General features: G+C 39.5%; 1 protein-coding gene across 2 annotated transcripts; it reads left to right on the top strand.

Moving 5' to 3' along the window:
• Positions 1–7863: 7863 nt before the first annotated feature.
• Positions 7864–21870, top strand: spopla (speckle type BTB/POZ protein like a). 2 transcript variants are annotated; one of them, XM_053439884.1, is made up of 12 exons: positions 7864–8064; positions 9267–9350; positions 12988–13105; positions 14048–14169; positions 14483–14634; positions 14770–14897; positions 16562–16739; positions 18044–18099; positions 18287–18409; positions 19532–19674; positions 19777–19830; positions 20351–21870. In XM_053439884.1, exons 3-12 carry the CDS (start codon positions 13028–13030, stop codon positions 20493–20495), a joined length of 1179 nt encoding a protein of 392 aa, XP_053295859.1. In that variant the 5' UTR covers positions 7864–8064; positions 9267–9350; positions 12988–13027; the 3' UTR covers positions 20496–21870. The 2 variants fall into 2 exon arrangements, with proteins under 2 accessions (XP_053295859.1, XP_053295860.1); XM_053439885.1 differs by lacking the exon at positions 7864–8064 and adding an exon at positions 8153–8926.
• The last annotated feature ends 2021 nt before the right edge of the window (positions 21871–23891 follow it).

A 23891-nucleotide genomic window follows, 5' to 3' on the forward strand; every position in this document is an offset into this window, starting at 1 on the left:
AAACAAATCTATTAGCCTGGTAAATTCTGGTCCAGCAGATAAGCTCGTCCTTAAAATGACCATATGCAAAGGAAGCGATAGGGGGGATGTCCAGCGGATTATCGTGTTTGCATATCGTTCCGATCAATCCGCTCAAAGGCCAAGTTCACTGTGTCATGATTTCGAATCTGTGTTTTTTTTTCTTTCTTTTTCTTTTCTATATGCCCCTCCACCTCCGGCTCCCAATGCCATTAGTGTCAGTAAATAGAGGAGAGGCATTCTGGACGTGGTCTGGCCCGTCTTTGGCAGCTGGTGACCTTCCTGGTCTGTGTGCTCCATGACTCTCTCCAGCCTCCTTTTTCAGGTTTCTAGACAGCCCGGCGCTCTTTATCACTCCCAGGGATCAGCAATTGCTCACCGACAGTCTCAGTAATGCATCCACGCCGGGTATCTCTCCAGCACGCGACGATGTGCTTTGCAAATACAATACGCGAGGAGCGAGTACAAGGGAGGGAGAGAAGGCGAGGGGGGAGCGGAGAGGGTTCCGAGCATTTCAAGTGCCATCCAGCAGATGAATGTTTTAAGCTGTAAAACGTTACTCAAGGCGAGATTTAAATAGTATTTCACCTTCACTGGAGAGTTATTAGTAGAGAAACAGTAAAATACAGAGAGAGAGGGAGAGAGTAAAGATGAGGCTCCATACGCCAGAGGCTGATGTTCCTGATGGCAAGATTTTTTATGTAACCTGTCAGCCCGATTAACAAAGTCAGGCAAGAGAACAAAATTTGTACTGTCTCAAACTGGAGTGATTTGAGATTGCTCCTTTTTTTTCAAACATGAAATTCTGCTGTCGAAATGAAATTCTCCCCCATGTTTAAGTCATGATATCCGACTGTAACCTTGAGACGACAAAACAAGAGCCACATTAACATACAGTAAAACAACAGGTTGTGTGGACATCTTTAGTGTTTAAGTTCCCCCGTGACTCTCGAGAGGTTTTGCCAATTATGCAGAGTGATATTCTAAAAAGCATTTTTTTCCTGTGATACGCGGTTCATAAGCATAGTACCGCTGGCTTAATTGGTTGAATTCCTCTCGTGGCAGACAAGGAGCTGTACCCTCAGGCACAGATAAAAGACTTCTAAACTCTCTTTTGTGGAGCGAGGAGATGAAAGGGCAGAGGAGACAGGAGCTTGTCGGGAGAGGAGCCGGTCTCGCAGCAGACAGTCAGTGTGCAGGTGTAGCCGACCAGAAGAACGACGGGTTATCACGAGCTCCCCGCTTTGAGAGATGAGACTCCTCGTCATCAAGTCATGATGTCTCATTCCTCCTTCAACTCTCACACCCAATCATCCTCACTGCCGACATGAGAGACGTCATGTTGTTGACTAATATCAGGCGCCGTCTTTAGCATGGCGGCTGTGTGGATTTAAATATTTCATTGAGCCTTTTTTAAATAGGAATGGGACAATGAGTTGCTCTTTGATTGATTGAGCCATGTTTTTTCGGTTCAAGCTTCCATGCTTATATTTTATTATATTTGCTTAAATGACAGCAATGACCAGACTGAAGGTGGAAAAAAAAAAGTGAGAGGTGAAAACGTCGGCACGTATTTAATGCAAATGACATGCAGCTAATTGTGTCTTTTATCCATCTTTTACAGTTTGGTCACATACATTGAGTGCACAGGGAGGGGGGGGGGGGGGTGCAACAGTGTACTGATCATCTGTGGTGGAAGATTTTAGGCTTTAATAAATTGTGATTGTTTTAATTTAAACCAGTTTGCTGTAGTACAAAACAGAACACATGCAATTGCGCTAATACTTATGTGCACCATGAATATATTGTGAATTGTTAAATTAATACCTTTTCTGATATTTCTTACTCAAATATATCATGAATCAATATATAACAGATCAAATGGAGAAACAAAATTAATCCACAATAAATTATTTTAAACACAATGTCACATCTAAAGGTTTAGTGTTTGGATTTAACTTTTTCGATTCACATATTTAGATTTATTCATCCATCCATTATTTAAACCACTGACATGCAGACACTAACAACCATTCACACTCACATTCACACACTATATATCTTATGTTATCTTTCTATCCATACATTCATTTAATATAATATATACATTTACAGTTTGTATCATTTTTTATTGTCCTTTAAATTTGAGCATTAATATTACATTTAGTCATATTTCACCAGGAAAAACACACTATCAAAAAGTATCCTCACTAAATTCCAGTGTAGGTTTTGCATTAGAGTTACTTAAAAACTGTCACACTACTTGTTCGTGTGTTTTTGTCACATGGCAAACCTGTCGTGTTAGATATACAAATAGATAAACAAAATAAACAAGTAAAAAAACTCATTGAGTACAAGTTAGTATTGTCAAATGCACCGAGAATCTTGGACAATTTATCACATTTGTTTTTTTTGTCATTAATCAAGTGAAATATGGAGGAATATGGTTGAAAATTGTTAATCTCAAAACTAATAACAGTGATTCAATTTCTCAGTAATGTCATAGTTCATTTGATAATCAAACCGTGGAAAGAAATGTGCATATTGGTTAAATTAGTGTCTCATTTCCACACCAAGCGGCACTATTAATAACACAGAGCCAGTGTGCAATTTCTCTCACTGCTCCATGGGAAATGAGCTATGAAGAATAGCAGTAATTGTCGATGGCCATCTTGGCAACAGAGCGACTGCTTCATGCTGCATAATCAGCCCTGTCAAAATCCTGAAAGGGCTGAAACATTGTTGGGAAGGAAAACATGGAAAGCACTTAATTAAGAAGAGCGCAAATGGAAACAAGTGTAATTTAATCTTGTTTGGAGTTTCATTACATTCCCACTCTGAGTACATTTTCTGCCAACCCGGGTGTTTAACTCTCCTGTTGTAACATTAGAGATATTTGGCTCATCACAAATTTTGCTAATGTCATTTCCAGCTGCCATATTAGGTCTTTGTTTTCTGGCCGTAACCCAATCGCTCGAGGTGTAATGTGACAATAAGCTGAAAATGATATAACAATGTAATTTTACATGCTGAAGGGGAGATTTTTTGTTCTATGATGTGTTTTTATTTTGAGTTAGAAGTATAATGTGTAGCAGTATAGAAAATCCCATGTATTACTGTCCATGTAAAAGCTCAGTTATCTGAATCCAACCCACTCTCTGAGGGCGACTAAATATCTTGTCATTATCAGGAGGGTCAAGCACATGAGAGAGGAAAAACGTTTTTTTAGAAAACCTTCGTCAGTGATTACATCTCGTTTGAGAGATTACATCTGGTAAAGGAGTCCCGGTCCAGTGCCCAGGCTTAATAGAGCTGCAACTTTTAAATACAGGCACTGAGAGGGGTATTGTGTTACAGATTCGAACACAAGCCTTCATCAATGACATGCACAAAGACTAATTACATTGTGTGTTATATAATGGAATACAAGATTCTTCTGTATAACAAAACATAAGCATGTAAGAGCTGCAGCCCCCTCACTCAAAAAGGGGCCCTTTCCCCGAGCCAGACCAAGGAGATAAGCTCGCTGGTGTGCATGTCCTGGTGAGGCATTGACCCATTGGCACCAGTTGGACCCAAATAGCTCCTGTCCTCTAGGCTCGCTGTGCAAAACAGGCAGCAGTCAGAGGTGGGAAACTGGTTGTGCTGACTGGTTCTAGGTACATGGAATGTCACCTAGCTGGGAGGCAAATCATTTGAGCTGGTGCAGGAGGTGGACTAGTACCAATAACTGGATATAGATTAACTCACCTCTCGGCATAGAATTAGCTCAAACTCCTGGAGAGGGGTTGACCACGGTAACAGACACCTCGCGGCAATTAGGATAGAGTTCCCTTTAAAAAATGAGAAGGTGGCCTCCATGACTTTGGGTTGCTGACATTAACCCAGTCTGGGTCTCTACTGGATGACTTAAATGCTCATATGGTTGATGAGGGAGAATTGTATCCTTACTCTTTGTAGATGATGTGGTTCTGTCGGCTTCACCTGCACTGGGGTGGTTTTCAGCCAAGTGTAAAGCATTTAGGATGAGAGTCAGCACCTCAAAGTCAGAAGTCAGTGTTCTCTCCTGGTTCAAATGGTGGATTGCTTCATCTGAGTTACGTATGAGCTGGTGGCCTAACTGAACTATCTGAAATAGCTTGCAGCCTTTGGTCACGAGTGAGGGCAGGATGGAACAGTAATGAAGACATTTGCAGACGGTATACCGGATCATTGTGGTGAAGAGGGAGTCAGAAGGCAAAGCTTTAGATTACCCAGTCAATCTACATTCTGAACCTCTCATATGATCATGAGCAGTGAGAAAATAATGAGATTATACATTAAAACCGCCCAAATTTCCTCCACAGGGTATCCAGGTTCAGCCTTAAAGATTGGGTGAGGCTTTGGGTATAGCTGCTGCTACTTTGCATTACCAGCAAATGGAAGTCATCCGATTAGGAAGCCTTTAGGGCACCTTCAATTGGAAGTTTTTCAGGCACATCAGACCCCAGGGTAGACCCAGCGCTCCAGGAGGGATTAAGTTTCCCATTTAGCCTTGGAATGCCCCAAAGCTAGGAAAAGGGACTTCCCTCCTCTGCTTGCTGACATTGAAACTGAACCCTGGATATATGTAAGAAAAGAAGAAGGTGTTCAATATGAGCTACATGAAAGTCTGATGGTAAATGAGGCAAAGGACACCTTGAATGTTACAGAGACAAAAATGTATATATCAAAGGAAAAAATAATTTCCTACTTTGCATATCTTTCATGACATATTCCATACATTTTCCATCAACCTGTGTGATTAGTTGGACAAGGGGATTCAAGGTGATTCCTTGAAAAAGACTATGATAGCCTGTAGAATTATTGGCATTCTATGACATTGGGATTCGATTCATGATGCTAGACGGCCATATTCAAGCAAAAAATACAATCCTAAAGAATGTTAAAGCTATTTGCAGTGTTTCCTGGACCTGATCTACTAAGCAGGCCACATGGCTTTCATAGTACTGTCATACAAGCCAGTAGCCAGTCAGATTTTCCTTTAGCCTCAGCTCACTATCAAGTTCGTCCTGTATTGATAATTCCAAGGCCAAATCACTTGATGACGCTAAGGTGCACAATTGAGGTTACGACCCTGACATCCGCTGGTAGTCGCTAACACCTGCTCACATTTAATTGTAGACGGTAACTTATATTATGAAGAAGACCTTAAAACGTACAAGGGTTATTCACCACCTTGTCCTATATCCTAAAAAAAGATTATCTAATGACAATACACTGACACTTCTCTCCTAAGGGGAAAAACATATCAATGAGGATGCAGACAAAGTGGATAAACGCATTCATCTACAACTGAGAGGCCATCACTTCACAAAATACTTATTCTTTACCTCAGAAGAATAGAACGAGGAAAGATATATCCATCTTTGACAATAAGGAACTATCAGGAATAAAGAGATTTCATGAGGACTAGTGATAATCTCATCAACTAATAACTTTTTCCCCATATTCATCTACTCAACAACTGGGTATTACCCTGTTTTTCATTACTTAGATTTAATCAAATCAGATGAAACTCCTCTAATTTGAAATCTCCTTTGTTCAGTAGCATGAGACTTGATTTCCAAGTCAATGCCAGAAAAAAGTGTGGCGAATGTCAGACTTCATTTTTCTCTCGACATTTGTATGGCCATGTTCTGATAAGGTCGCCGGGGCTCGTCTTGTTACTGTAGCCTTTTTCTTCCTGCTCATAGGATCTGTCTCTTTCAATCTTCATCACTAAAGACACTGAATACTTGTCAGGGATGATATCAGATGTATCCGGAGATCCTTTTAATTAGAACGGTATTGTAGACTGAAGGTACAGGACTGTCACAGCCATTATGCAGATGGCTATTCATGCTTGATGAACATATCAAATAGGACAAAGACACAAAACAGGTATTCAGTGCTATTCATTGTGAAGCCAAACATTGAGAAAGAATAGAAAACTAATGTGGAATAAAAAAAAAGCTTTTGATTTTGCATTAAACTGCAAAACTAAAGTGTAGGTGAAGATATTGCGGTGCACGCCCACTAATTCAATACTAGCGCTTTTAAAAGAATAGCAGATAAATGCAATTAAATATTCCTTTGCTTGCCTGTTGTTGAATTGTTGGATTATGTCCTGTTTGCATGGGCACTTTCAGCAGAGCCCCTCTCCCTGCCCTTAAATTAAACTGATTCAGACTCCCGATAAGTATCCGTCTATCTCTTCAACTGCGATCGTATCTTCCATCGCTTCCACTTCAAGATGGCACTCTGTATCGACACTATGATATTACAAACATTTGATGTGGGCTCCAGTTTCCAAATGTGACATTTTGCTGCTGCTACAGTACATTTGATAAAAGCTGAAACTGCCCTGCATAGGTACGGTGGTGTTTGTCGTCACTATATAAAACACAAAGAATCCAACGACCGCACCGTACTTTGTCCATGAATGTGGACTGATTGATGTTCGAGGAGCCATTTATTGCTCATTGTGCAGAACAGTGACCATCCATCTGAAAGGGAATTAGTTATCACAGGCCTACAGGGAGTCTTTACGGAGTATTGTTTCAGAGAACGACTTACCCCAAGCTGCTTTGTGTTTGCTAGACGAGAGACATCAGAGGCCGACAGAAAAGACAGTGGCTGAGAATTAGCTGGAGTTGTGGGTGTCGTCTATCATGTAAGCTACTAAATATTAGGACTTTTTTCTTTATTTATTTTTTTCTGTGTCCGTAGCATGAAGATGGGCTATTATAGACACATAATAGACAGCTTATGAGCTCCCCCCCACCCTCACTGTTCACAGACACATTGTTTGCATTCCTTCCCAAGTGAGGATCTTTAACAGTAGTGTTAATGAATACATTAAAAGTGCTCCGTGTCTTATATCAACTCTTACCAAGAACAGGAGCCGGCAATTTAATATAAATTCTAATTTCAGCAGCAAATACAACCCTACGACTGAAACTGACCTATAACAGAGCAAGGATCGTCATTAAAGACACACGGTCTCAAGATATTATTGGTGTGACTGTCCAAACTCATAATTTTTGTAAATTAAGCCTTCGTATTTTTACTGTAGTTACAAAGGATGATAATTCAATAGAGGGACCTGACATGCACCCATGCACTGGGTTGAATAGAGTCTATATGTCTACAAATATAATATAATATAATATAATATAATAAATACAATATAATATAGTTCAAGTTCAAAGTGTATTATTGTCATATACAGTCTTGTACATGAAATGCTTACGTTGCCTTCCGCTACAAGTACCGTGCTTTAAGAGTTTTAAAATAAAATATAATAAAAATATCAAAAAATAAACAGATATATCAAAAAAACAGGGCATTCAAGAACAGAGCAAGCAAACACGTCTGCCACGGTGGGCGCCATGATACCTTGTGTATAATATAATATAATATAATATAATTTATGAAAGTGGAGTAAAATGACTTAAAATACCATAGACAGCATACTTGTGGTGACTTAAAAATAACAATGAACTAGTTACTTCTTACAATAAATAAGAAATCCTAATTGTATCAGTATTAAATGTGCCCTGTTAGTTTCCTTATTTATACTTGATAATAAATGTTATTTTATCATTATCATTATTGTTATTATTATTACTATTATCATTATTATCATCATTGTTGTTGTCCATCCATCAATTACCCCTTATCCTTTTAGGGTTGCTGGTTGAGCTGGTATTTAATTCAGTTTTTATTTTAAAGTATTTATTTTACAATATTGCAGTTGTAGTAATAATTGCAGTATTTGTCTGGATCAGTCAGTAGAAAACAGGGACCAGGATGTTATTGGCGCACGCGCAGTGGGTATATTTTCTAACCTGTTAAGCTACCAGCAGCTAGACAGATGTAAGCTAGCAGAGACATAAATTAGACAAAGAAGCCTTGTGGAGAGACTGAGTAAAAAAGAATTTAAAGTCACCGGGGGTGAAAGGAGCGAGTGTGACACAAAGCTATATGCGTTACCCGATATATATGGAAGTATGAAATTGAAAGGTACGCCGCCAACATGTCTTTTTAAACTTTTTGTGAGCATCAGTGCAGAGATTAGCTCCGGCTAGCCGCTAGCCTAAGCTAATAGCCGCCGTTGTTTTCCCACCAGCAGCCCGGGCAGAAATGCGAGGGTTTTCTTACGTTAGCTCGGTTTCGTTAGCATCCTGCAACAGGAATCAGCACAGGCCCTTTGTTTTACAATGGGCATTGCGGGTCCACATAGGACATAAACAGTTTAAGTTGTAGCACCGTTGGCTTGTTTGTGTTGCGTTCCCGAGGAGTTACGTTGCTAATTCGAGGCTGCCTTGGTTGTACGTGGACAGATCTACTGTTAACAAGCTAGCTCATCAGTGCTAGCCACAGCTGCGGTCTCAGGGCTGAAGTGAAGTTAACATTAATCTTGCTAATGAGAACATGGGTTGTTAGCTTGGGGTTAGCTAAATACGCATTGCACTCTCAATTGGCAGTTTCGCGGTATCTAATGGTTTCCCCCTGACAGGTCGTGAAAACGCGTTTGTTGGTGGAAGTAGCTCCGTGTGTTTTTTAACGAAGTCAAATCGCAATGTATGAATGATGCTTTTGGGAATCGGTGTTGACACTTTGGCTGATGTTACGCTAACACTGGGCTGTTGCTTTCCAGTGATTTCTATCTGTTGTATCGAGGATCCGCTCACATCTCGACTAGCATGCAGCGCTAGGCTAGAATGGGGCTGCAAAGCTAAAACAATACGCGATCATGTTCATTGTGAACGAATGCAAACGCACTGAATGCCATTCAGATAGCATCACTGCTGCCACTGCTGCTGCTGCAGTGAAGGCGAGGTACCACGACTCCAGCTAATGTGCTAGCCAAACAAAGTTGCAGGTGAATCTCGAGTTAGCTAATTCAGCTGAGTGCCCTGTGGGCCCTGAGCAATCAGCTACAGCCGAGGCTATAGCATCAATAATTCAGCTAACATTGAACATGGCATTGGTGTTAAAAGCCCACACTACCTGTGTACCCTTGCAATCTGTTACCTGATAACCACAATACTTCTAACGTGACAATCTAAAAGGCTTTGCTAGCTCTGTGGTTGTTGTTTACACTTGTATACGTAGGACGTGACAGCTTGGGTTTTACTGTGAGAACTGTGACTTTATTGCCAGATGCTTGTTGAGATCAGGTCCAATGTCAAGGCCCTAATGTGTGTTTTCTTTATTTCCAGAGTGGAACATGGAGATGGGGCCATGAAGGATCCTGTGATAACTTAGACCAAACTCCATCATTGTACATTTCAACCAGATAAGAGGTGATTAGAACCTTTTTTTAAATTCCATATCTCGTGCTGCATGATCTGCTTTTCATATATAATCATTATAGCTAAAGGTGCCGACAGGTTATTGTACTAATCAGCTGTTGAAACTGTCATTGCAAGCAAATATCTTGAACTTAACTTGAGGCCTTTTTTTCAAATGTTTCCTTATTCATCAATAATACTTTATGTAAAGAAACTAGAGGAAAACTTGTGTCCAATATGAATGGCATGACTAATCCAGGTCAAGGCACTCACACAGTGGTTTGAGTGGCACCAGTAGTGCTCCTACCACCTCTCTCTCGTACTTTATGTAAGTTGAAAGTCCCATATATCATAGAGGGGAGTCTCATATGTAAAATGTATGTATAGAGAAAGCAGATGTCCTTTCTCTATAGTTCCCACTTGCATCGTTTTGAACGCACGTTGTCTCATAGGTTAAATACATTTGGCCTCAACCTGAATATTGGAAATACAGATGATAAGTCAATGAGAGCTCTTATATATATACAAAAGAAAAAGCTTGAAATGTGTAGCACTTTAATGTATATGTACAGATGCAGGGGTTCTGAAATCTTTTTAATTAACATTGCTTGACACACTCACAGAAAATAAGTTAACTTCAGAGAAAAGATATAGGAGTAGAACACTTTTTTCAAACAACGTTATCTTTTCTATGTCTTCATGTCATCTTATCTTGGAGACACTTCAGTGTTTTGGGTACTCGAGTACAGCAGGAGTAGTTTTTTTTAAGTGAGGATACAGTTATTTTATATTTGTAGGTTTTCACTTCTGTCCTCATTTGTTAGTTGTCAAACTAAAGGTGTTCCTATCAGGATTTTTGGGGCCGATAGTTTGAGGCAGTAACGACTGATGCCTATCACAGGGTCTATGGCCCTGTTTACGTGTCTTGGGTGGTCCGAGTGACGTCTTGTGGTCGGATTTCTCTTCCCCGTTTTATATACAAATAAACTCTACAGAGCTGAATCCTACTCAGAAGTTTGTAAGTTAATGTCCATTATAACTGTCAAGTTATTCCTTTGTTTTCAATTCAGTGCCACATGAAACTCCAGAATCAGCCATGTGTGTGTCACATGTTTCAGCTGTGCTATCAGCAGCTGCTGGAGTGCCGCTGTGTAGGATTTTATAACTGATCTATATGAGCAGGACACACTTTAACTTTCTCTGACTGTGTGACAGAGAAAGGCATTAATACCAGAGAAAGGAGAAATGTGCGACCTCTTCGCACAGCGCAGGGTCTCTCCCGCCGGGCTGCGACAGCCTCTCACCCCGGGAGTCACACACACAGCCGACCAGGGTAGAGGAGGTTATTCCACCTGATCAGACACACCACGCCTAATAGAATCTCCTGCTCTATATGCAAACAACATGTACACCCTGTTTCCAAAGATGAAATTTGTTTAAAAATAAGACGAAATGCATTGCGTTTTACCAACACACTTGGACAAATGCACACAAAAGTTTTTTACACAAAGAAAGAAATAACTTCACGTATAACCTTTTGCAAGAAGGCTCAATTAATTAAGAATTAGTTGTAGACAGTGTTTCACAAAGTTCATAAAGTTTCACTCAAAAGTGCACAATTTAAAAGTGAGTCTGGTGATAATACGATCCTTCAACGTGGCTCAGGATGTTATGCTGGTTGTGGTCTAAGCGATCTGATCTTAATTTGAAAGCCTTCTTTGTATCACGTAGCATGATTTGTTTATTTAACTATGTCAACAACATATTATAAAATCACGGAATGAGAAAGTATCATGAATTCAAATTACAGCTGTTTATTTTTGACAGGGTAACTTATGTTTAACCTTCCTGTGGAATCAATAAAATACTGCTTATGTGTAAATCAAAACAGAGAGGAGCAGAGAAGTAAGATGCCTCACTCGGTGGCTTTTTCCACGGTCAGCTCTGAGGGGAAAAAAACTTAAAAGTAGCCATCAAATAACTGCCTAAGTTAGAATACAAAAGTATTTACTGAAAGAAAAGATGAACGAGCCATCTCAATTCCTTCTGATCGCTGAGAGTTGCACATCCTGAGTGACAGCTGTTTGTTGTTTGTTTTGTCTGATCTGATCGGCGTTTATAGAGATCGCCGATCAAACTAATAAGACTAGAGGGATTAGCTGATGCCGATGTCAATACTTTGAGATGGATTTATTGAATCAGTGACTGACATGAATTTCACTGTTTGAAAGATAAAAGGAAATGTGCTGACACTAAAAGGGAATTTAAAAACACTTATGTAAACAAATGTCTTTGTGAACATTCCAGCTTTTGTTTTGGCTACGGTGTAAATCTGTCGCATCACTCTCTCTGGTTAAGAGAATGAAATTGGCATGTTTGGGTTTTGAGAAATGGCGCAATATGTCTAAAAACAATGTGCCACATTTGCTTTGATCACCATTATCTCTAGAGACGTGCCGGCCAAGTCTGTGAATCCTGCTGTTTAGTAACTACCCAATTCACCAGTGAGTCAACAGCGTGACATGAGACAGTTGTTTTTCCACTGTGTTTCCAGTGGAATGATTTTGGCTGCAATCCCTGTGTCCTCCTTCCATTTGCGTATTTACAAAATGAGTCAGACCATCACCACATTTGGATCCCAGAGGCTTTGCTCAATACAAATGGAGAATATATTCAAGTTATGAGAGAGCATCTGCACATGAAAACACAAGTGTAACAGAATGTCTCTCAGGTGGCACAATGCACTTGTGAGTAGCCGACTGCCACATCTGGCTTAATGAACCTATTAAAACATTTCAGTTTAAACTGCACTGAGTTTTCACATTTAGCTGCATCACAGTGACTGACATCATTCCAAATTTGGGCCAGGTTTTCCCACTACAATTATAAAACTTAAGCACATTGTCAAGCAACCAAATGACTAGAAAAAAACTCAGCTGAGAGTTTTCTGCTGATCTGAAGAGAAAGGATGTTGTATTGGTCCAATATTCTTTTTTTAAAGTGATTGTTTTGAAAGTTTCAGGATTAGACAGACAGCTTTAGTGTCAGTACAGTGATTTGAAGACAGTGTTTTAAATGGTGAAGTTCCGGGTCCATGCTAATACTGGAAACTAGAAATTTTGTTTTTCACCTCACTTGAGGAGTTCAGTGTTGATCTGCTTGTCCTTTTCATCCTCGTTCCACCTTTTTCGAAACAATTTCAGTCTCATTGTAGTGTGGTTACTTTTTGATTGCCCTGCTAAAGTTTCAAGTGTAACACGATATGGATTGATTTGAACCCCAGACTGCCCCGCTCTCTGGTATGCAATATGTCATTTGATAGGTCGACTTCACATTTATTTCTTTGGCTGATGTGGAGAAGAGCTGTGAGGATGTGCATTTATGTGGCCACATAGATGGGAGTGGCAAATCTTGTCAGAAATACATTGTACATTTCCTGAGGTGATGTCAGTATAATGCACCATTTTATTTGCAGCATTGACAATTTACTACGCTGAACTGCATATGGTTGGTTTTTACTTTGCAGGCTTATTCTGTCCAAGCATTTCCAGTCATCCCTCCCAAAGTGTGAATTTATGTTATCACTAAAACTCATGCTTTTGATTTCTGCAAAAATAATGACCCTTATTTGCTCTCTTGGAATGAACAGTGCTTTCAGGACGCGAGTGAGTGGTACTCCAAAGCCGGCGATGTCACGGGTTCCCACCCCTCCTCCTCCTGGGGAGATGTCAAGTGGACCTGTGGCAGAGAGCTGGTGTTACACACAGGTATGGGCACAATGTAAATCACTGTTTAATGTTATGTACACAAATGTAACATACTACATTATAGTTGAAATACAAATTAAGTGTAGGTTTTATAAGTCTTAGATCATTTCATAGTGCTGGGAAAGCCCTGAGTGCTGCTGGTTCCTTCCTAACTCATACACCTATTTTTATTTCCCCCTCTTTATTTGACAGGTCTTTTCACAACATTCTGATGTTGAGTTACTGATAATAATAACAATGAGTCTGTTCTGTTCAAGTGTTACTCACACAAGATGGTGTGAAAGTGAGTCAGCATGAACAATAACATTAGCTAAATGGAATTCAGCCGTTGTTTATTTTACTATTTATACCTGTGTATTCTCAATGTTGGTAAAATTCAAACTATTGTAATTTAAGGTTGAAGTTAAGTTACAGCGTCTAAAATCCTACCTGTTAGAAGCTGTTTCCAGACATGATCTCTCCGCATGTAGAAGGCAGGAGATAATGTGTAAATTCTGCTGTGGAAATCACACAATTGTTTACAGCACATCAACACCAATGTTGACTCTTATCTAAGTTGATATCTTCTTCAGAATCGTCTGTATGTATGGCACCTCTTTTTGTATTGTTTAGTTTATTACATTTTTTGTTTCCTGTCTGTCGCATGTTAGACCCGCCATCAACGCGCACACTCGTTCGCTGTGAACTTTCAGGAACATTTTACCACTGTATCCTCACAAGGGCTCACTCGGACATTTTGTAAGGGGACTATCAGTTCCGGAGAATGTCCACAGCAACCGACTCTGATAAATCGCTTTCTCACATACAGCCCCTCCGGATCATTTAAGGAGCATGTCTGTAATCTCTGTCTAGACAAAGTGAAATGCTTCTGATGTATTTTAAAAATGATACAAAGCTTTGGTCTGGTCTGACGGTTCTGTGTGTGTTTCTTTTTCTTCCAAGGTCAAAGTTGTGAAGTTTTCCTACATGTGGACCATAAACAACTTTAGTTTTTGCAGAGAAGAAATGGGCGAAGTCTTGAAGAGCTCAACCTTCTCCTCTGGTCCAAATGACAAAATGAAATGGTTCGTACTCAATTTAAACATTTCACTGGCGTTTTATTTATTTGCAGAATTTCTGAGGCTGATAAGTGAATTGACAGGTGAAAAAACACAGGCTTTCAGGACTTTTTGGAATTTCAAGTCAATACTTGAATGAATTTTTGATTTAATTTAAACGAGCAATTCTTTGTCCCTGAATTTCACCAAACACAAACATGACCTTTGAAAAGATAGTTACAGTTCCTCAAAACAAGAGAACGTTACTCCTCAAGTCTCGTCACAGTGCTATTTTGACAAAAAGTGTACTATTGTGCAGTGGCGTCTCTTTATTTTCCAGGTGTCTGCGAGTCAACCCAAAGGGACTTGATGATGAAAGCAAAGACTATCTGTCACTGTATTTACTTCTTGTTAGTTGTCCAAAAAGTGAAGTCAGAGCAAAGTTCAAGTTTTCTTTGTTGAACGCTAAAAGAGAGGAGACAAAAGCAATGGGTGAGTACAAGCTATCAGAAACGTCACCACATCAACTCACTCTGTATATTTGTTCTTCTTTTTAAATCTCATTTTTATTAACTTGATAACTCGCAGGCAAGTAAGACTTGGCGTTGTTTTGTTCTATTGTTACAGAAAGCCAAAGAGCATACAGATTTGTCCAAGGTAAAGACTGGGGCTTCAAAAAATTTATAAGGAGAGATTTCCTCCTGGATGAAGCCAATGGACTCTTACCAGATGACAAGCTCACCCTCTTCTGTGAGGTAATTATTAAAGTGTTGCTTCGCTTTTGACAAAGAGCCACACTTTCCTCACTTGTACCTGTGATGACCCTGTCAACGTGGAACTTTTATACAAATGTATTTTGGACATGGAAATGGGACTCTTTGTGCCCTGTGGACTTGGTGACTAATTTTAGAAGATGTTTGATCGGGAAGGTGATCATTCAAATTCCCTCTCTCTGATTTAAATGTGGCAATCTCTCAATACTGCGAACAAAAGTACCATCTTATAATTGCCGTTATATATATCAAATATAATAGAAATGAAGATAAATAACAGTGGACCAGTACACCCAACTTTACGAGGTACTGCACTTGACACAGCATGTGCTCCCGAGTGGAATGTAATGGGACCGAAGCTTATGATTAGCTTGTAGCCTCTTGGGCTCATTCAAACGTTGTTGGTCAATTTCATATTCAAATTAGACCGTTATAATTCAAAACTACTTTACAGAAGCTCATAAGCGGACTGAGGTAGTTTGCCTCATGATTAATCTAAGGGTGCTTACTATCAGCTTGACCTGTTATGTGCCCTCGTAAACACCAGTTTGTTGCCTTTTGATGTTGTTTTGCTATGAAAAAGGAGGATGTTAACATGCAAAGCCATCCTGAGTGGACAGTAGTCCACATTTAAGTTTGTAGAAGCGGTTTGTGTGTGGAAGTATTTCAGGTTCTATACCGTAGATGGAAAATTCACAAGGTACACAAAGATATGGTTGTATGTCGACTTGGCACAGAGCTGCAGGCTTGGTGTTCAAAATCTCTTTCCAGAAATTGAATGAGATTTTTAATCCTGTAACCGTGCTGCTGGAAAGTTTGACATAATCAAAATTACATTAGTGTTTCTTTTCATTGAAGCTCGTCCATTTGAATGTTTCTGTTTAACTTCTTTTCATTATTGTGTACCAGTATAATGTTACTAAGTGGTGATTGTGTTGTGCTTGGCTGACAAATCATTGATTGGTTGCATCGAATCTTTGGCATCAAAACTAGATCATTGTTGTACTGAAGCATTTAAACACCTGGTGTTGCCTGAAGTCTATCACGGCTCGAGTCCTTTGCTTCTTGTCATTTTGCATTTCCACCGGAGCTTTGATACCATTAAACTACAAACCTTCTGATGGCATTTACTTCAAACTGTATTAATCTTAGGAAGTGAAACGCTTCCTCCTCCTCCCATCATTAACAATGATGCTTGTTGTGGAAATAATTGAATTCAGTGTGTCAAGGAGAATAAACGTCTCCAAGATTGTTTTTCATGGGACAAGTTAAATGAAGTTTCAATGAATTTTGATGAAAATGCAATTGGCTGTATACTGTGTGCGTCAAAGAGCAGTTCCGGAAAGATTTGACAATTTCTGGGACGCTGGTGCCTGGGAAAAACAAATGACATTCAAATTAAAGACAAACTGCCATTTTCACAGAGGAGAGTTAATTAATTTTGGTTTCAAGTGGTTCACAAACGAGAATTCCTCCCACTGCAGGTTCATTGAACGCATTCTTTAAAAGGAGCAAATTAAAACTAAAAGATTTTCCTTCAATGCAGAAAGTGTGCAGATGTGTTTTCTGGTGAATTTATTAGATGGTTAAGACTTGATGAGGCTGCTTCACTGGGTCCTTCACACTGTGTTGTTTCTTGTGCACAGGTCAGCGTTGTCCAGGACTCGGTTAACATTTCGGGCCAGTCCAACATGAACATGCTTAAGGTACCGGAGTGCCAGCTGTCAGACGACCTAGGGAATCTATGGGAGTGTTCACGCTTCACAGACTGCAGCCTTTATGTGGGAGGGCAGGAGTTCAAAGCCCACAAATCCATCCTCGCAGGTAATGATAAGAATTATAATAATAATAACTTTATTTGTATAGCACTTAACTAATCAAGGTTACAAAGTGCTTCACAAAAATATCCATAGCATAAAGAAGAATGAACTATAATAAAGGTTTTCAGTTCAATTTCAAGGGACAAATCACTTGTGGTTTATAAACTTGAGTGTCCATGTTGGTGTTTCTACGTTGGCTGAACAGAATGTAAACTGAAGGCACGACTGGCTGAACATAAACATGCAATAAGAAGTGACAGCCTTCAATACCCCATGGCACTTCATTACAAGGAGGCTAACCATGGTAATTGTACGCTAAAGATTTCAGGCAAAGACATTGTATAAAAAGTATTTCAAAAAGGGAAACGCTATGGAGATATATATATATATATATATATATATATATATATATATATATATATATATATATATATATATATATATATATATATATATATATATATATATATATATATATATATACATTGAAAGCTACACAACACACAGGATTAAATGGGGATACCTAAATATTTTAGGTATTTGCATAATTAGATGTGCTTGTTATTATATATTTGCATATAATCTGATCACGTGACTGCTTACCCGTCAGCTGATCACATGACTAGTAGATATGAAGAAGCCCTAGCAAGGCCATTTTCTACTTGCTCCGATAATGGTTTTAATGGCTGGAATGCTCAGGCCTGTTTTTATTATTGATATGATTAAATAGCCGTGAGATATTAAAAGCTTTTTAACCCTCCACCTTCTTGAGTGACTCAGGTTGCTTCAACTCGCTTGAAACTTTTAAAAATACACAAAATGAAGAGCACCAGTCGTACAAGAACAAAAATAAAAAATAAACTTATGAAGTAGCTATCAAGACAGAGGCCTCGTCACTGGCTCCAACAGGACACGTCCATGTCTCTTCTTAATGGCCTCACGGAAAGAGACATAATCACCTTGAAAGGCTCTAGACAGTCTGAATTTCTGGCTTCATTTGTAACGGCCTAGTTCTGCAGTTGGAGCTAATCCACCGTACTACCCCTGCTTGGCCCTGCTTGATCCAGATGATTGTAGGATCCAGAAGATTGAGAGGCTGCCTCTCCTCTCCCGCTTGTCTCCATTAGACATGCGGGCAACTGACAAAGTGGCCACTCGACAGATTTTAAAGCCGTAATACTGAAATAGTTCATGTTTTGTGCATTTGTTTCTTTGAGATAGTTGTTCTCCTATTATATAATGTTTCATCGAAGCTGCTGTTGACCGGGTATGACATTTATGAGTTCATGTTTTGTTTTGTTTTTACAGCGAGGTCTCCTGTCTTTAATGCTATGTTTGAACATGAAATGGAAGAAAGTAAAAAGGTAAGAACTTGTTATAATTGCTCCTTTTATTTTTAATTAATCACTATAGCACATCACACACATATCTTTCCTCATGTTTTTAATGAATATCATACAAACTCGGTGGTAATGAAATCTGTCATCTTCATTCATTGATGCGTTATCAGTTTCTAGGCTCTTATGTAGTAACCCTTTGTCTCACCTGCAGAACCGTGTTGACATCAGTGACGTGGATCCAGATGTCTTTAAGGAAATGATGGGCTTCATCTATACAGGAAAGGCCCCCAACCTGGAGAAGATGGCAGACAACTTGCTGGCAGCTGCAGATAAAGTAAGCACCAAGACATTTAAACCTAAGTTCATAATTTAGGAAATCATGTCTTCCCCTAACTACATCATACTGCTTTCCCTACTTTTGATTGACACCATGTTCAGACAGCACGGCTCTCACATCTGATTTTAAACTAGTTGGTAAACTAGTGTTTTCAATGCACAGCACTCATACACAGCTCTTATCAAAACAGTTGGTCTGAGTTTTGTGAAAATGTTGTATTCAGTTGCATATTCGATTTTTTTATATAAAATTGTGACGTTTGTATTAATATAGATAACAGTAATGAAATAAGACATGTACCGCACAGATGGTTAGCTTATATCTACTACATCTATCTTCTACACTCTTGCATGAAAAATATCAACATGTTACATTGAGTTCAGCGTTTCAGTGAATACTAACAACAGTATAATATAATCACCTTCTGCAGCCACTGTTAAATAAGTGCTATTCAAGTTAGCAGAAGTTAATGAGGATGAAGTGAGTGAATTTATATCTGTATGAATGTGACACTAATTAAAAAGGCTTCTATTATCTTGGTTATGAAAACATATAGATTATCACTATAGTCAAGGTATTATTTTGTGATAAAATATCATATGGATAAATTCCCAGAGGCGAATGTCAAGTTATAAACATGATTTGTTGTGCAGACCCTTTTTTCTTTTTTATGTGATGTTATGTGGATGTACATATTATGTTGCAGTTGTTGTATTTTATTATTCTTGCACCTTTTTGAAACAGTATTTCATATCTTTGAGGGTAATTGTATGATAAACTTAAATATAGTAGAAAACCAGAATACTGGGCAACAACCTTGATTCTCCCTCCACATCACTAAGTGTACACTATGTGGTGGAAGTGTGTAACTCCGGTTGTGTGACATTGCAGTGGAGGTTACATGATCCTGCTCCTTGGGCATTTTGAACCCTGGTCCTTTTCTCCCCTATTTTTAGCTGAGGCATAATTACAAAAATATATATAAAACAGTAACAGATTGCATGTGTAGTTTTTCTTTATACTCCGAAGTAGTTGAGACAAACCCTCAAACCGTGGACCATCCACACTGAATCCAGGATGTAACCGCTGCTTTTTGTGTCCCCCCCCCACCACCCCCAGTACGCTTTGGAGCGTTTAAAGGTCATGTGCGAAGAGGCCTTGTGCAACAGCCTTTCAGTGGAGAATGTGGCCGACACCCTCATCCTAGCAGACTTGCACAGTGCCGAGCAGCTCAAAGCACAAGCCATAGATTTTATCAACAGGCAAGTATCGCAGAAAAAAAAAAAAAACCTTGAATGATAAATTCCTGCTGCCATTTCTGTTTACCAGCCCTGAATGCTTACCTTTTTATCTCCTTGCCATAGGTGCAGTGTCCTGAGACAGCTGGGCTGTAAAGATGGAAAGAACTGGAATAGCAAGTATGTAATTAGCTGATATATGTGACACAAGATTAATAACACACTCTTATCTCTTCCGCCAACCAGATGCATTAGAATTCATTGTTTTAGCCCAGCTAGACAGAGTGCTATTTGCCTTCTCGGCTTGAAGCGCCATATCTTTGTATCCGAGTTATTAATAGACTCGTACCTGCATAAACTGTGGAAATGGAATATTTGTCGAATTTTAAAAAGAAAGGTGCTGGTCGCTACGGGAAGTTTTCCTTTCAGATGATGTAGTGTGTTATTACAGGACACCTTGAACTGTTTAACTTGCCTCCGTCTCGGTTGTGTTCACCGCGCCGAGACATTCTAATCCGCCATTCATTTCAACCTATGCACATTCATAAAGCACTAATGGCCCTTTTCAAGTTTCGCCATGCAACTCGCAAATCAAGTGCTCCTTATTGGCGCTGTCATTATGATCTCATTTATGTTTATTGATTTTTAATGTGCACATTCGTACGTCTGAGTGTTAACTTCATTTCCCCTGTGCTTACAGTCATGCTACAGATATAATGGAGACTTCAGGCTGGAAGTCAATGATCCAGTCCCATCCTCACTTGGTTGCAGAGGCCTTTCGCGCCCTGGCTTCAGCACAGTGCCCACCCTTTGGTCTTCCCAGGAAGCGTCTAAAACAGTCGTGACTGCCTGACTGTGCCCCAGAACTTTACTGGAGGTGTGAAGCATGGGTTCATAAAGGAAGGACTAGCGAGGGTGCCACTCTTATTTCCACCAAAATTGAACACACTTGAAAAAAGGAGAGTGGAGCTTTCTGGCCAGGAATGCGGGGAGGCTGGCACGTTGGACGACTGACATCAATGGATTGAGGGAAAAGAGCGGTTGGATCAGTGTTGCTTGCTTGCTTTGCTTCCCCAGCTGAACGTTGTTTCGGCGCGGGTAACAAGTCAAGCCGTCTGCTACTGTTTTTTTTCCTGTAATTTTGAAAATGGCCTTAATATATCTGCCATTGCTCTGGAGCTGCTCTAGAGTACTTTGTCTATTTTACTCTGTGCCTGCCTTGTCACAAAGACCAGGCCTCCTCCAGGTTGCACTAGTTCCCATGAATAGTCATTTTGATATGGAGTTCTATAGGAACGTAACAAAGGTTTAACTAAATGGGAAATATTATATATATTTGTAATGTTTAGCCCGTTTTGTGACTAGACATTAAAAAGCATGAACACTTTCAGTGCAAGGTCAGTTCTTTACACTTTTTAAAAGATGTGTATGCCCCATATTGATGGCACCATTTCTATGTAAATGACAGTTGAACCATCTTCAGAAGACCAGTGTACAAGAAAGTCTGTTCTATTGCATATTTGTGGGGGAAAAAGTAATCTGCCATAACGAAGACCCAGTGTCAATCCTAATAATTCATGTGAGACAGGAACGTGTCTGTACCTTGGCCCTAATATATTAAAACATTGGAAGTATATGGAAGTATTTACTCAGTCTCCCATTTGAATGGCATATTCCAGATCGTGCGTCTGTGAACCGTTATAGATTAAATTTGTAAGAATTTCTTTCCCTAATATCGCCAACTTTCAAATATATATTCTCAATATATTGTGGTTAACTCAAAGTGGAAAGACTAATGCATGGTCATGTTATTGTCAAAGAAAGTGTCCAATTTTGTTTTAACAATTTATTTTCTGCAAACTATCTGACATATTTGAGCAGAATTAAATGAATTGAGTATGTGCAAAAAATGTCCTCTAACATGCTTGGGTATTCTGTAGGATGCTGAGCATCACTTCTACTGGCAATGTTATTCTGTGTTTGAATGGGGGGGTTGTCATGTTTATTCAGTCCGTCTTGTATGTAGCGTGGTGTGACCGACACTTCAGAGGATTTTGTAAATTAAAAGAGTAGCATCATTTTTACATGATATTACTCCTCATTCAGCATCGTGTTGAGATGTTGAAACTACTTTTTATTTGGAAGCAAAAAAGATGAAGTTGTTGTCTGCAAGGATGCCTGCATTAACCCATTAAAACATTTTCCAGCAGTCTGAAGAGACCTGAAGCTTGTTTATTTAGTTTGCAACAGGAGGCTGTTGAACTCGATGTGACAAGAGATGTGAGTACGAGAGAAGGTGCTTATTATCCACATGGTCTCATTTTAATGACCACATAAATGGATGTGGATGTCAGGCAGACAGTTGTTTTTGTCCACCACTGGATTTAAATGGGATTTGGGAAACACCAGTGCAGTGATAATCAAAAGAAACTGTGCTTAAACCGCATTAGCAGCCGCGTGTTCGGTGTTGAACCTTTATCCCGACACACTTGTTTAATGTGTGAACGCTCGGCACAAGCTCTAATTAAAGTGAACGTGAGGCAGCTCTCTCCGTGCTGGAACAGAGACGTCTTCATCAGAAGCTCGCTGATCCCCCCCGTCCGCCCCTCTCGGCACAGATCCTAGCGAAATACCTGATACCATCTCTGCTTCAGGACGCCTCTCCATCCTTCCTCAACCAAGTGTAGCACTTGAAAGCCGAGCCGCCCGCAGTGGCACCATCAAAACTGCATTCGGATTTGTAGGAAGCAGGATTGCTAAGCTTAAGACAATGGGCTTGGTAGAAAGATATTTTGATTGTGTGTCTGATGTGTCTAAATAACTAAATTAAACTGCAGTGCCCTGACTTTACAGAGAAGGGACTGAACAAGAGAAAAGGAACTCTATGCTGCTCCCTGCATCCAAGGAAAATTATATTAACCACATGTCTTTATTGAGCTTTATTCTATTAAGTAAATTACCATTTATTTCCCATGAAGCATTTTGACATGAGGTGAAATTTAATTTAGCTTTACTTTTCTCTTTCCAGTGATTCTTCCCTTTTTATTGTTCCCTCTCAAACCAGTTTCAGCCGTCAAGCCTGTAACTGACCACTGGTGATAAACTGTAGCTCTGCATATGTAAATCACTGCTGTTAATTGTCGTATCAATTTGACATGGGTAATTGCCTCACGGATAGAAAGTCATTTATTATCTGATTGTCTAATAATCACTAATATCTTCACTGAAAAATCAGGGAAATTGAAATGTACGTGAACATTCCTCTTAGTTTTCGAAGGATTTAGATGCGGCGGCGGCGGGAGAGCCTGGTGTGACTTGATGCCTTAAGGAGTGGGCGCCTCACCCTGATCAGATAAGAGTAATGGAAGGGAATGAAAAGACCCCTGTCCCTGATGGCTGCGGGAAAATGGATGTGCTCCCTGAGGTGTACCTCTGGTATCATCCACGCCTGTGGACATAGATTTATTGCCCATTAAAAAGCTACACTGAAATGTAGCCCTTAAAATGCCGTGTTTATCCTGTTGAGAAGTCCTTGTAGGAATGAAACGAGACAAGCGTGAGCGCCGACAGATTGCGGCTGACTCAGTGTGACAATACGCTGTGAGCCCAGTTCAAATAAGGTTTAATGCCATAAAAACCTGAATTGATCTTTACAATTTCCATTTTAACAAAAGTTAACCCCCTATGAAATCAAATATTCCAAAATGAACATTTGTACTTACACTATACACACAGCAGTGCTCATTTCTATTTTACAGGGGAACCGTTAAAACAAGATTAAGCAAGCAAGAAACCAAAATGGGACCAATTTGCAAGGATTACAAAAATGGAACTCAAAGCACTCTATGACTAGAAGCAATAAATATGATTATCTACATGATGCTGCTGAACAAACACCGAAAATAAGGAGCAGCATACGCAATGATATATATTTCTCTGGAAAAAAATAAATAAGAACAAGTTGACATCATTTACTCTGAAGCCATAATTAAACACGTTTAGTTTTTAGAGTTACACGGTAATACACAGCATTTTCACAAAGGAGTAGAACTAAAACATCAACATATATCAACTCGGATTTAAATATTTCCTTATCCATACACCTCACCACATGTGTTGTGTGACAGGGTCATTTACAGTAGACGGGGGGGGGGCATTAGGTACAGCGAATAAAGTAACTGACGGAGATAATTGCCATGTGATTAGTCAAAGCCCTCGACTAATCTCTGGATGTGTGCAAA

Source organism: Pleuronectes platessa, chromosome 14 (assembly GCF_947347685.1).
Source record: "Pleuronectes platessa chromosome 14, fPlePla1.1, whole genome shotgun sequence".
In the NCBI taxonomy this organism is placed as follows: Eukaryota; Metazoa; Chordata; class Actinopteri; order Pleuronectiformes; family Pleuronectidae; genus Pleuronectes; species Pleuronectes platessa.

Coding starts and splice junctions, on each gene's coding strand:
- spopla (XM_053439884.1), top strand. CDS start 13,028: ATGTCACGGGTTCCCACCCCTCCTCCTCCTGGGGAGATGTCAAGTGGA. Junction 13,106..14,047: donor AGAGCTGGTGTTACACACAG/GTATGGGCACAA, acceptor TTTTCTTCCAAG/GTCAAAGTTGTGAAGTTTTC. Junction 19,675..19,776: donor GCCATAGATTTTATCAACAG/GCAAGTATCGCA, acceptor TCCTTGCCATAG/GTGCAGTGTCCTGAGACAGC.